Below are 13,878 nucleotides of genomic sequence, written 5' to 3' on the forward strand. Positions count from 1 at the left end.
ACAAGCAAGTCCCATGTAAAAGCCTCAATTCCAAACTCCGTTGACAAAAAAGCAAAAACATAAACAAAGTAGAATCTAGTTCAGGGATTCAACAAACTCCATCCCTCATGTAAATAAGGCCAAGGGCTGTTTTCATGAATGAAGTTGTACTACAACACACCCAGGCCCAATGTGTTTAAATTTATATATTATCTATGGATCCTTTTGGGCTACAACACCAGACAGTAGTTGAGACGTACAATGTATGATACTCAAACCTAAAATATTTACCATTTACTCCTTTAAAAAACAGTCTGGCCACCCCCTTTAGCACTACAGGCTACCTGATACACCTATCACCAACCTGTCCCATACTTAAGAAGGCATCTTCAAAGTACACCTACATGCCCTGGCTCCCATTCTATCTAGAATGCATCTTGGCTGCCCTTGAAACCAAACAAGCAGGATTTACCCATCATAAGTTCAAATGAGACCACTCCACACACCAATCTTATCTCCTACTATGCTCCCACAGCACCATGCGTATCTATCATCTTAGCCATATCTCAAGTATAACTACCAGTATAACTACTGGTAACCTCACCGATAGAAGTTAACTTCACTAAGGGTAGCTTACTTAATGATGAAAAGATGCCTGCCACAAAAAGGACTTACCAATATTAGTATAATTGAATGAGTTTCAAATGAAATCTGGTGAGAATAATTCTACACCATTTTTTAAAATATATTTTATTCAGGAGAGACAGAGAGAGAGAGGTAGAGGCAGAGGGAGAAGCAGGCTTCCTGCAGAGCAGGGAGCCTGATGTGAGACTTAATCGCAGGACTCTGGGATCATGACCTGAGCCAAAGGCAGACACTTAACGGACTGAGCCACTGAGGTGCCCTACACCATTTTTTAATAGAGATAAACTACTTTCCATTATTATCCATACCTACGAAAATGTGGGTCAAAGCCTTCTAATGTAAGTCATTCATGAAATATTAGGTTAAAAAAAAAAAAAAAGAAAAACCTGCAAACTTTAAAAGATTACTAAAGAAAAAGCTTCAAAGAGTTTTAAAAGTTTACATTTTGCACTCACCTTGCAAGCCTTCCAAGAGTTTGGGATAACGAACATGTTCTTCTGTTCCATGCCCAAGTCTCTGGTTGTCACCTTTTCCCCATGAATAAACTTGGCCATCTTTCGTCAGAGCTATAGAAAATTGACTTCCACATCGAACCTTCACGACATCCAAATCCTGAAGCTTTTCAATAAGCTTCGGTGTTTTGCAGCCATCACTACCACCTCTGCCCAATTTCCCATAGTCACCATCTCCCCAAGACCACACTTGACCTAAAAAAAACACAAATACATTTCAGTAAAAGTAACTGTATATCTTAATGCAACTTTTAAATGGCTGAAAATACTCAATATAACCCATAACAAACCTAGACCACTAATATATTTTGTTAACACTACACAGGTGACTTCTGACCAAATGAAATCTAGTTGATACTTCAGGTTGATACAGAAGCAATTAAGAAAAGGATAGCTGGGTTTTCTTTTTGTTTTAGTTAAAAGAATAACAAACTCCTGACCCTGGGGCGCCTGGGTGGCTCAGTGGTTTGGGCTGCTGCCTTCGGCTCGGGTCATGATCTCAGGGTCCTGGGATTGAGCCCCGCATCGGGCTCCCTGCTCCGCAGGAAGCCTGCTTCCCTCTTCCCTCTCTCTCTCTCTCTCTCTCTGCCTGCCTCTCTGCCTACTTGTGATCTCTGTCTGTCAAATAAATAAATAAAATCTTTAAAAAAAAAAAAAAAAAAAGCTCCTGACCCTTACTAGTTTGGGCTCAACGAGTGGGTTCAGTTCAAGCTAGTAGTGAAAACAGAACAAAAACCCCACTGCCTCCATAAAATACCTTAACTTGGCCCACCACAAAAAGTTACAGCTCCTTGACCACTGTCTCCCAGGTCTGCCCCACACACTGTTCCTGTTATGCTCACCACAAGTTAACTGCATGACAGCATTTATTTCCAATAACATTTGTTAGCATAATCTAGTTAAATATTACATAAAGAGATAAAACAAATTACAGAAGTGTGGTTGCATTCTTTCAACTCTGATAACTAAGCTAAAAACTCTGCAAAAATGTAATAAATGTGAATTACTAAAAAAAACTGCTAAAAATTATAAAGTAAGAAAAAAGAAATTCTATTTTAAATAATCTAAACTAAAGATCAACAAACTTTTTTGTTAAAGTTCAGATGGTAAATATTTTTTTAGGCTTTGTGGACAATGTGATCTCTGTCACAAGTATCCAAGCGTTCCACTGTCACAGGAAAGCAGCCACAGACAATTAGTAAGCAAGGCGGCATTCCAATACAAATCTATTTGCAAAAACAGCCAATCCCTGATCTAAAATTGTAGATGATATACTAGTGGGTGGTCATTGACATAAACACACCAATGCTCAATGCAACAAACCCACACACAAACATCAGAGAATGTGTATACACTTTGATGTCTTGCAAAATGCCTGTTGTTCACATAGCTCAGCTGGCAATTCCCACTTCCTCCAATGTTTTCAATGACCCTGTCACCCCAGAACCAGATCTCACAGGTCAGGATGCTTCTACTGTATCAATAATACAGTAATGCAAATACAAAATACAGTAATGTAGCAGGGACCTTTCCCTATCTGACCAAACACCAATGTGAGGTAAACAGCATGCATAGTTACCAATCACAACGACTTAGTCAAAACTTCACACAGCTTTACTTACATAGCAGTTTCACACGAAGAATTCAAGAACAATAATAAGGCTTATTTAAGGAAAGACTTTCTGGTTAAGAGGTTTGTAAAATCTACCAATCACTCAACATGGAGATTTAAAAACAGTAAGATGTCAAATTGAAAGCTTCATGTCAGAAGAAAACTTCAAGATGACTGATAAAACCATCTTTTCTCTAAGACTTACAATAGCCAAAGATGCCTCTATGTCTATCCTTTTAGGCGAGGAGTCCTATGTGGGCATGAAAATGCTCAAAATATCCTTTCTCCTCTCACTAAAGAAATCCCCAGGGAGGGGAGTTAAGATGGTGGAGGAGTAGCTGGTAACTGATAACTTAGTAGCTGGTAACTTAGTAGCTGACCCTAAGTTTGTCTGGTCCCTGGAATTCAGCTAGATAGTTATCAAATCATTCTGAACACCTGTGAAAAGAGGAGATCTGAGAAAAGAAATGCTACAATTCTACAAACAGAAAAGCAACCACTTTTTGGAAGGCAGGCGGTGCGGAGACTTGGTATCCAGGATGATATATTTGAGATAGCTGCAGAGAGGAAGGAGCCTGCTTAAGAAGGCTACTGCAAAGTATTAAAAGCAGGAGGATGCAAAATTGGAAATTTTAGAGGAGTCTGCTACAATGGGGGACATCCCTGGATTAAAGGCACTCAGATGGCAAAGCAGATTGGAATCCCAGGTGGGACAGCATAGTCTCAGGATCCCCGGGGCCACAAGAAGAATGGGAGTAGCTGAGTGTGACAGAGTTCCAAGGCAGTGGAATGGGGAAGCAGAATGAAAACAACAAGTCTAGATGCCAGCTTTCTGCTGTGTGTTGCTGTAAACTGTAAACAGTAAACTATGAACTGCTGCAGAGTCACACAACCACTCTCTGGACAGGGTCTCGGCAAAAGGCAGAAGCTCAGCAAGACATCCCACAAACTTCCAGGAGGAACAGCATGGGACCAAGTCTCAGGAGTCCATAAAAGTTTGTGGAGACCGGAAACTTCAGCACATACCTGAGATAAAAACACTCCGTCACAGGCTGAGTGAAAAGAGTTTGGACAGAAACCAGGGAGACAGAGTCATTGACAGCTTTTCTGTAAGGGTTCAATGAAGATGAGAGGTACAAACTTTCAGCTCTAGGGATAAAGATTCGGGCACCATGATTTTCATCCAGCCATCAGTGCTGAAAGCGTTCAAGGAGCAAAACAGGGTCACACAGTGCAATCAGAGCCACTTAAACAAAGCACAATCAGAGCTACTTAAACAGAGCCCAGCACCCTGGCAAGGGAGGCGCAATTTCACCAGGACAAGAGAACCTGAGTATCGGTGCAAAAGGCCCTTCTACCAAATGACCAGCAGGAAAAACTGAATAGCACCATGTCTACAGATGATAGAGAACTGCAAAACTTCGGTTCTTAGGGAAAAGAGTACGGAATAATAAATAAATAAAACAATAAAAACAGTGGGGTTTTTTCAGTTCTTTCATCTTCCAGATTTCTTTTCATTCAGTTATTTTATTTTTTCAATTCTTTTATTCTTTCTCAATTTTTTTTATTGTTAGTCACCACAGAGTACATCATTAATTTTTGATGCAGTGTTTCATGATCATTATTTGCGTATAATACCCAGTGCTGTGCCCTCCTTAATACCCATCACATGATTAACCCATCCCTTCATTCCCTCCCCTCTGAAACTCTCAGACTGTTTCCCAGAGTCCAAAGTCTCTTATGGTTCGTCTCCCTCTCTGATTCCCCCTCTTGAGTTTTTCTTCCCCTAATGTCCTCTGTGATATTCCTTATGTTCCACATATAAGTGAAACTATATGATAATTGTCTTTCTCTACTTATTTCACTTAGCATAATCTCCTCCAGTTCCATCCATGTCAATCAAACGGTGGCTGAGTAATATTCCATGGTATATACCAACCCTATCTTCTTTATCTACTACCCTTTAACAGATGAATGAATAATTTTTATATATATACAATATATATATAGTATATATATATAAAATTTTTGGTTTACTTTCATTGTATTTTATTTTTCTATATATATATAATTATCTTTCTTCGCTATTTTGGGATATAGTTTCCCTTTTTTTTAAATTAACATATAATGTATTATTTGCCCCAGGGGTACAGGTCTGTGGATCATCAGGCTTACACATTTCACAGCAGTCACCATTATCACATACCCTCCCCAATGTGCATAACCCAACCACCCTCTCCCTACCCCCCCTACCCCCAGCAACCCTCAGTTTGTTTTGTGAGATTAAGAGTCTCTTACGGTTTGTCTCCCTCCTGATCTCATCTTGTTTCATTTTTTTTCTTCCCTACCCTCCAAACCCCCCGTCCTGCCTCTCAAATTCCTCATATCAGAGATCATATGATAATTGTCTTTCTCTGATTGACTTATTTCACTCAGTATAATACCCTCTAGTTTCACCCACGTCATTACAAATGGCAAGATTTCATTTCTTTTGATGGTTGCATGATATTCCATTGTAGGATATAGTTTCTTTTTTTTTTAATTGGATATAGTTTCTTTTAACAAACAGACCAAAACACACCCAAGATCTAGTTTATTGTTTTGTTTTGTTTTACTTCTTGTTTGATTTTTTTCTTATTTTGCTTTGTTTTTGTTTCTTCTGGTTTGTTTTGTTTTTTCCTTTGTTATTTTTGTCTATACTCTCATTTTCTTCTATTTTTTCCTCAACATAACAACAAGATGGAGAAACTCACACCAAAAGAAAGAACAGGAGGTAATACTCACTGCCAGGGATTTTATCAATAACAGATATAAATAAGATGTCTGAACTAGAATTTAAAACAATGATTATAAAGATACTGGTATGGGCTTGAAAAAAATCAAAGAAGACAACAGAGAATCCCTTACTGTATAAATAGAAGAGTAAAATCTACTCAGGCCAAAATTTAAAATGTTATTACTCAGATGCAGTCACAATTGGAGGCTCAAACAGCAAAGATAAAGTAGGCAAAAGAGTGAGTCACTGATTCATAAGAAAAATCATGTAAAATAAGGAACCTGAGGTGGGGGGGGGGGGGAACTACAGAATCATGAAGGATGACTTCAAGAACTCAAATACCATAAAGCAAAATAATATCCAGATAATGGGGGCAGTCCCAGAAGATAGGGGGAGGGGAGATGAGCAGAAAAATTCATTTGAACAAATTAGAGCTAAGTACTTCCCTAATTTGGGGAAGGAAATGGGCACTCAAGTCCAGAATGCCCAGAAAACCCATTCAAGATCAATAAAAACAGGTCAATACCTTGACATATTAACAGTGACGCTTGCAAATTTCAGAGATGAAGAGAAAATCCTGAAAGCAGCTGAGGACAAGAGGTCCTGAACATACAAAGGCAGACACAAAAAGCTGAAAGCAGGGGCGCCTGGGTGGCTCAGTGGGTTAAGTGACTGCCTTCGGCTCAGGTCATGATCCCAGAGTCCTGGGATCGAGTCCTGCATCGGGCTCCCAACTCCATGGGAAATCTACTTGTCTTCTCACCTTCTCCTCGCTCATGCTCTCTCACTGTCACTCTCTCAAATAAATAAAATTTTTTTAAAAAAGCTGAGAGCAGACCTGTCCACAGAGGCCTGGCAGGCTGGAAAGGACTGACATAATATATTCAACATGCATGCTAAATGGGAAAAATATGCAGCCAAGAATACTTTATCCATCAGGGGTCTCATTCAGAATAGAAAGAGAGATAAAGAGTTACTAGGACAAAGAGAAACTAAAGGAATTTGTGAACACTAAACCAGCTCCACAAGAGATATTAAAGGGGATTCTTGAGCAAAGAGAGAACCCAAAAGTAACAAAGGCCAGAAAGGAACAAAAACAACATACAGAAACAGTGACTTCATAGGTAATACAAAGGCACTAAATTCATATCCTTCAATAATTACTCTGAATATAAAAAAAGACTAACTGCTCCAATCAAAAAACAGAAGGTAACAGAATGGATTAAAAAAAAAATAAAGACCCATCAATATGCTGTCTATAAGAGATTCATCTTAGACCCAAAGACACATCCAAATGGAAAGTGAGAAGTTGGAGAATCAATTTATCATGCTAATGAACATCAAAAGAAAGCTGGAGTAGCCATCCTTATACCACACAAACTAGATTTTAAACCAAAGACTATAATAAGAGATGAGGAAGGACAATGAGTCATAATAAAAGGGTCTATCCAACAAGAAGATCTGACAGTTGTAAATATTTATGCCCCTACATTGGGAGCAGGCAAAGATATAAGCCAATTAATAACAAAATTAAAGAAACACTTTCATGATAATAATAATACAATAAAAGTAAGGGACTTTAACTCCCCCACTCACAGAGAGGAAAGATCATCTAAGTAGAACAAGGAAACAAGGGCTTTGAATGACACACTGGACCAGAGGGACTTAACAGAAATATTCAGAGGAATTCATCCTAAAGCAACAGAATACACATTCCTCTCAAGAGCACATGGAACATTCTCCAGAATAGATCACATACTGCATCACAAATTGGGTCTCAACTAGAACCAAAAGACTGAGATTATACCATGCATATTTTCAAACTACATGCTTTAAAACTTGAACTCAATCACAAGGTAAGATTTAGAAGGAACACAGATACACGGAGGTTAAAGAGCAACCTACTAAAGAATAAATGGGACAACCAGGAAACTAAAGAACAATTAAAAAATACATTGAAGCAAATGAAAATGAAAACACAATAGTTCACATATTCTGGGATGCGGCAAAGGCAGTCCTAAGAGGAAAGGATATAGCAAAACAGGTCTTTCTCAAGAAACAAGATAAGTCTTATACACACAATCTAACTTTACCCTAAAGGAGCTGGAAAAAGAACAGCAAATGAAACAAATCCAGCAGGAGGAAAAAAAATAATAAGACCAGAGCAGAAATCAATGAAATATAAGTCAAGAACAGTAGAAGAGATCAACGAAACTAAGTGCTGGTTTTTTGAAAGAATTAGTAAGATAGATAAACCCCTGGCGAGCCTTATCAATAAGAAAAAAGACCCAAATAAATAAAATCATAAATGAAAGAGGAGAGATCACAACCAACACCGAAAACATACAATTATAAGAGCATATCACAGGCAAATACATGCCGACAAATTTGGCAATCTGGAAGAAACGGATGCACTCCTAAACATGAAAACTACCAAAACTGAAACAGGAAGAAATAGAAAACCTGAACACACCTGTAACCAGGAAAGAAACCCAAGCAGCAATCAAAAATCTCCCAACAAGGAAGAGTCCAAGTCCAGGTGGCCTCACAGGGGATTCTACCAATCATTTAAGAAAGATTAATACCTATTATTCTGAAGCTGATTAAAAAACAGAAATGGAAGGAAAACTTCTAAACTCATTCTATGAGGCCAGTATTACCTTGATCTCAAAACCAAAGACCCCTCCAAAAAGGAGAATTACGGACCAAGATCCCTGATGAATAGGGATGCAGAAATTCTCACCAAGATACTAGCTAATAGGATTCAACAATACATCAAAAGGATATTCACCACAACCAAGTGGGATTTATTCCTGGGCTGCAAGGGAGGTTCAACATCCACAAATAAATCAATTTGATATACCACATCAACAAAAAAAGGACAAGAACAATGATCCTCTCGACTGATGCAGAAAAAGTATTTGACAAAAATATATCATCATTTCTTGATAAAAACTCTCTGCAGTGTAGGAATAGAGGGAACAAACCTCAGTATCATAAAAGCCATCTATGAAAAGGCCACAGAGAATACCATTCTCAATGGAGGAACACTGAAAGTTTTTCCCCCTAATGTCAAGAACATGACAGGGATGTTCACTCTCACCACTTCTGTTCAACACAGTACTGGAAGTCCTAGCCACAACAATCAGACAACAGAAAGAAATAAAAGGCATCCAAATCAGCAATGAAGTCAAACTCTTTACTCTTCACAGATGACATGATACTCTATGTAGAAAACACAAAAGACTCCACCCAAAAATTGCCAGAACTTATACATGAATTCAGCAGAGAGTAGCAGGATATAAAACCAATGTACAGAAGTCAGTTGATTTTCTATGCACTAACAATGAAGGAGAAGAAGAAGAAATCAAGGAATCAATCCCACAATTGCACCAAAAACCATAAGATCCCTAGGAATAAGCCTAACCAGAGGTAAAGAATCTGTACTCTGAAAACTATAGAATATTCATAAAAGAAACTGAGGAAGACACAAAGAAATGGAAAAACATTCCATGCTCATGGATTGGAAGAACAAAATATTATGAAAACACCCATGCTATCTGAAAGCAATCTACACATTTAATGCCATCCCTATCAAAATACTATCATCAGCATTTTTCACAGACCTGGAACAAACAATCCTAAACCTTATATGGAACCTGAAAAGACCCCAAATAGCCAAAGGAGTGTTGAAACAGAAGACCAAAGCTGGTGGCATCACAAATCCAGACTTCAAGCTGTATTACAAAGCTATAATCATAAAAACAGTATGGCACAAACACACACACATAGATCAGCTGAACAGAACAGAATACCAAGAACTGGACCCTTAACTTTATAGTTAACTAATCTCTGACAAAGCAGGAAAGGATAACAATGGAAAAAGGCAGTCTCTTCAACAACTGGTGTTGGGAAAATTAGCCACAGGCAGAAGAATGAAACTGGACCACTGTCTTAAACCACACACAAAAATAAACTCAAAATGAATGAAAGACCTAAATGTGAGACAAGCACCCATCAAAATTGTAGAGGAGAACATAGGCAGCAACATTTTTGACCTCAGCCTCAGCAAATTCTTGCTAGACACATGTACAAAGGCAAGGGAAACAAATGCAAGAATTAACTATTGAGACTTCATCAGGATAAAAAGCTTTTGCACAGCAAAGTAAACAGTCGACAAAACTAAAAGGCAACCTACAGAAAGGGAGAAGATATTTGCAAATGACGTATTAGATAAAAGGCTGGTATCCAAAATCTGTAACTTATCAAACCAATACCCAAAGAACAAATAATCCAATCAAGAAATGGGTAGAAGAAGTGAACAGACATTTCTCCAAAGAAGACATACAAATGGCCAATAGATGCATGTAAAAAACACTTAACATCACTTGGTATCAGGGAAATACAGATCAAAACCATAATAGGAATCACCTCATACCAGTCAGAATGGCTAAAATTAACAACTCAGGAAACAACAGATGTTGGTGAAAATACGGAGAAAGGGGAACACTTTTACACTATTGGTGGGAATGCAAACTGTGCAGCCATTCTGGAAAACATACTGGAGGTTCCTCAAAAAGTTAAAAGTACAGCTACCCTACAATCCAGCAATCACACTACTAGGTATTTATTCAGAGGATACATAGTCACTGGAAGGGGCACATGCACCCCAATGTTTATAGCAGCAACGTCCACAATAGCCAAACTATGGAAAGAGCCCATATGTCTATCAAGAGATGAATGGATAAAGAAGATGTGGTGTATATATATGCAATGGAATTATTACTCCACCATCAAAAAGAATGAAATCTTGCCATTTGCAAAGATGTCTATGGAACTTGAGGATATTATGCTAAGCAAAATAAGTCAGTCAGAGATGAACAAATACTGGATTATTTCACTCATACATGGAATTTAAGAAACAAAACAGATGAACATAGCAAAGGGAAGAAAAAATAAGAGGAAATCAGAGATGGAGACAAACCATAAAAGACTCTTAACTATAGGAAACAAACTAAAGTTTGTTGGAGGGGAGGTGGGTGGGGGAATGGAGTAATTGGTGATGGGCATTAAGGAGGGTACTGGATGTAATGAGCTCTGGGTGTTATATACAACTGATGAATCACTAAGTTCAATCTCTGAAATGAGTAAATAAATAAATATTTAAAAAAAAAATTAATCCCCAGAAGTAAGTCAGTTCCCAATCTGACATTCAACTTCTGCAGCAGGGCAGAGAGAGAAGTTCCCCAGCTGATTCTGACAAACCCCCACAATACTAACAAATAAATAGTTTTAAAATTCAGTAAGATTCTAACCAACAAAACTAGTAAATGTACCCTCAAAAGAAAAGCAAAATGAGTATAATCTTAGTAATAAACACAAATATAAAAGTGAAATTAAAAATAAGCCAACAGGGGCGCCTGGGTGGCTCAGTGGACTGGGCCTCTGCCTTTGGCTCGGGTCATGATCTCGGGGTCATGGGATTGAGCCCCGCATCGGGCTCTCTGCTGAGCGGGGAGCCTGCTTCCCCCTTTCTCTCTGCCTGCCTCTCTGCCTACTTGTAATCCCTCTCTGTCAAATAAATAAATAAAATCTTAAAAAAAAAATAAAAAATAAAAATAAAAATAAGCCAACAATGTAACATCATACTAGAATCCACACAGACTAAGCAGGACTTACCACAGCAAATCAAAGGTAGCTGAACATTAGGAAATATAATAAGAATAACCAGAAACAATTCAGAATGTCAATTATTTCACTGTAACTCTCATTTTTTTATTAAAAAATAAAATGCAAAATGGGAAGGATATAGCTGTTAACTAGCTCTCTGAGTGCGGGCAACAGATGTTTAAATTCCTGTAACTTCTTGGAGTGCCTGGGTGGCTCAGTCATTATGCATCTGCCTTCAGTTCAGGTCATGACCCCGGCATCCTGGGATCGAGCCCCAAATGGGGTTCCCCACTCTGTGGGAAGCGTGCTTCTCCCTCTCCCACTCCCCATGCTTGTGTTCCCTCTCTCACTATGTCTTTCTCTGTCAAATAAATAAATAAAATCTTAAAAAAAAAAAAAAAATTCCTGCAACTTCTTAACCTCTGCCATAGACCCAGAGGTGCACATCACTTAAAGATGGACAAAAGGGCAGCCATGGAGTGAACTCTACTTCAACGCTCACTCCCTTAAGGAAAGTGGCACTCCTCATCCTAAAGACCAGCCCAGGCAGCATATGCCCTGCATACCATTCTCCGTCACCGCCAGGGTTTGAGCATCCCCGCTCCCGCATGCCACATCAATGACCTTCAATCCTTTAAGCCCAGCTACCAGCATTGGGATGGCTTCATCTTCACTGGAGCCTTCAAACAGATAGGACAATCATTACTGCAAAATCCACAAGAGAGGCAACCTCCCACTGCAAGCTTGAGCTGGCTCAAGGCAAATGTACCGTGGCCTAGTCGGCCGTAGTTCCCTCGGCCCCAGGTATACAGTTCCCCCTCAGCAGTGATAGCCGCACTATATGTGCTTCCACATGCGATATGCACCACATGCTTTCCAGCCTGTTTTCCAGAGAAAGCAGATATCACCTTAGGCTCTTCCAAAGGCCTGCGGAGAGAAAGGAAACAAATGTGAATGTCCTTCTACACATGCCCTATTGGTGTTAGCAAAGAAAATAACTATCAGGGTTCCAAGACAGTTTGTCCTTCCAGGCACCTTATGAAATAATTAAGAAACACAGAATTCAAACATCCAACACTTCCATGATTAAATGTTTACTGGGCACCTAATGCCAAGCATGGCATCCAGCAGGAATATCAAAACAGGTTTGTTAAAGACTCATACAATCAAGTCTCGAGCAGCTTTGTTCATAGTGGTCCAAAACAGTGACCCATCCATAGACCACTCAGCAACAGGAACAAAGCAACTACTGACATACCTAACAACTTGGCTGAAGCTCAGGAACTCTGCTAAGTAACAGAGCCAGGAACAAAATACCACATAGTGAGAGAAGGCAGATCAGGAACTGAAAGTAGAGAGCAGGGGTTGATTGCAAAGGGGTCCCAAGAAAGTAGCAGGGGCATCAGAAATGTTTTCTTAGTTGTGGTGGTTCCCCAACTGTGTGCATTTGCTGAAACTCATCAAATTTTACTCAAAACAAATGGATTGTAAACCTCATACCGACGGTTAAAATTCATACATTTGTTAAAAAAAAAATGAGGAAGGAATGAAGGAGCAAGGCTTACTAATCACATTCCAATCTGTATTTTATAAATGAAAAGTAGGAGGCAGTAAGGATTCATTAGATTGAAGTCTTAGTAGTTGGCTCTTCACTTTCAGAACTAGCAAAATGCCACATATTTATAATCCAGAGTATGTGTACTGTGATTGGCAACACGCAACTCTACCGTCTCCAAAGACATGGTTTACTAGCTTTGTGAACCACTATTCTGCAAAATAAATAATTGCACATGTTTATAAATATAAATAAAATAATACAAATATTAATAAATGCATGGGCACACACAGGCACAGGGAGTGCTGAACAACCCTAATCTGATACTTCTCCCTCCTGTTCAGCCCAAGTTTCAATCCTCCAAAGTTTCCTTCCAACTCCTACCATCTTCACTGATCTCTTTTTCTTCCCTCAATTTCTCGAACAATGGACAAATAATTTAATTTAGCATCTAGCACTTAATCTCAACTGAGTATTATATTGTTACTAGTTTTTTGTAGTTTAGTACAAATTACAAATAACATAAAAGAAGCAAAAAACTAAGGTCTCCAGTTTGTATCTCCATGTGAATGGAAAGTTCCATAGAACTTTCAAGTTCTAGGTGTCCCACACATCTAACCCCCTTTAAGAGTCTGAGAATAAGGGCACCTGGGTGGTTCAAGGCGTTAAGCCTCTGCCTTCAGCTTAGGCCATGATCTCAGGGTCCTGGGATCGAGCCCCTCATCTGGCTCTCTGCTCATCGGGGAGCCTGCTTCCCCCTCACTCTCTTACTGCCTCTCTGCCTACTTGTGATCTCTGTCAAATAAATAAATAAAATCTTTTTAAAAAAATAAGTAAATAAAAATAAAAAAGAGCCTGAGAATAACAACAATTCTAAATTCTACAATTTCCATTCCTTTGTTTCTCACAATCATTTTATCACATTTGTCTGAATCCCTTACAGTACTACCAAGTTTGGAATATTTCTCCTGAATACTAATACATAATACACATTGCTCAGCTTTTTTCACAGATTGAGAGTCTACCCAGGGATGTCCACTTCCATACCACCATAGTGATAAGGGGCTCAGACTCCTCTCAACTCTGCTGTTCATGCCTCTTTCCCCCTTGAAGTAGGGATGCATCTTCA

General features: G+C 38.9%; 1 protein-coding gene across 11 annotated transcripts in view; it reads right to left on the bottom strand.

The window, feature by feature from the left end:
- The window catches only part of HERC2 (HECT and RLD domain containing E3 ubiquitin protein ligase 2), a 237,729-nt gene that overhangs the window by 156,253 nt on the left and 67,598 nt on the right, over positions 1–13,878 (bottom strand). For all 11 annotated transcript variants that reach the window (XR_006603900.1, XR_006603901.1, XM_045070659.1 and 8 more), the window contains exons 13-15: positions 11,964–12,121; positions 11,761–11,874; positions 1,080–1,331 (exon numbers count right to left, since the gene is read on the bottom strand). Coding sequence is in view for 9 of the 11 variants with exons in the window: in XM_045070659.1 (XP_044926594.1) it covers positions 1,080–1,331; positions 11,761–11,874; positions 11,964–12,121 (524 nt within the window). In the remaining 2 variants the exon portion in view is untranslated. The remainder of the gene's footprint in view (positions 1–1,079; positions 1,332–11,760; positions 11,875–11,963; positions 12,122–13,878) is intronic.

This window comes from Mustela putorius, unplaced genomic scaffold (genome assembly GCF_011764305.1).
Source record: "Mustela putorius furo isolate JIRA1106 unplaced genomic scaffold, ASM1176430v1.1 tig00003972_pilon_pilon_pilon, whole genome shotgun sequence".
In the NCBI taxonomy this organism is placed as follows: Eukaryota; Metazoa; Chordata; class Mammalia; order Carnivora; family Mustelidae; genus Mustela; species Mustela putorius.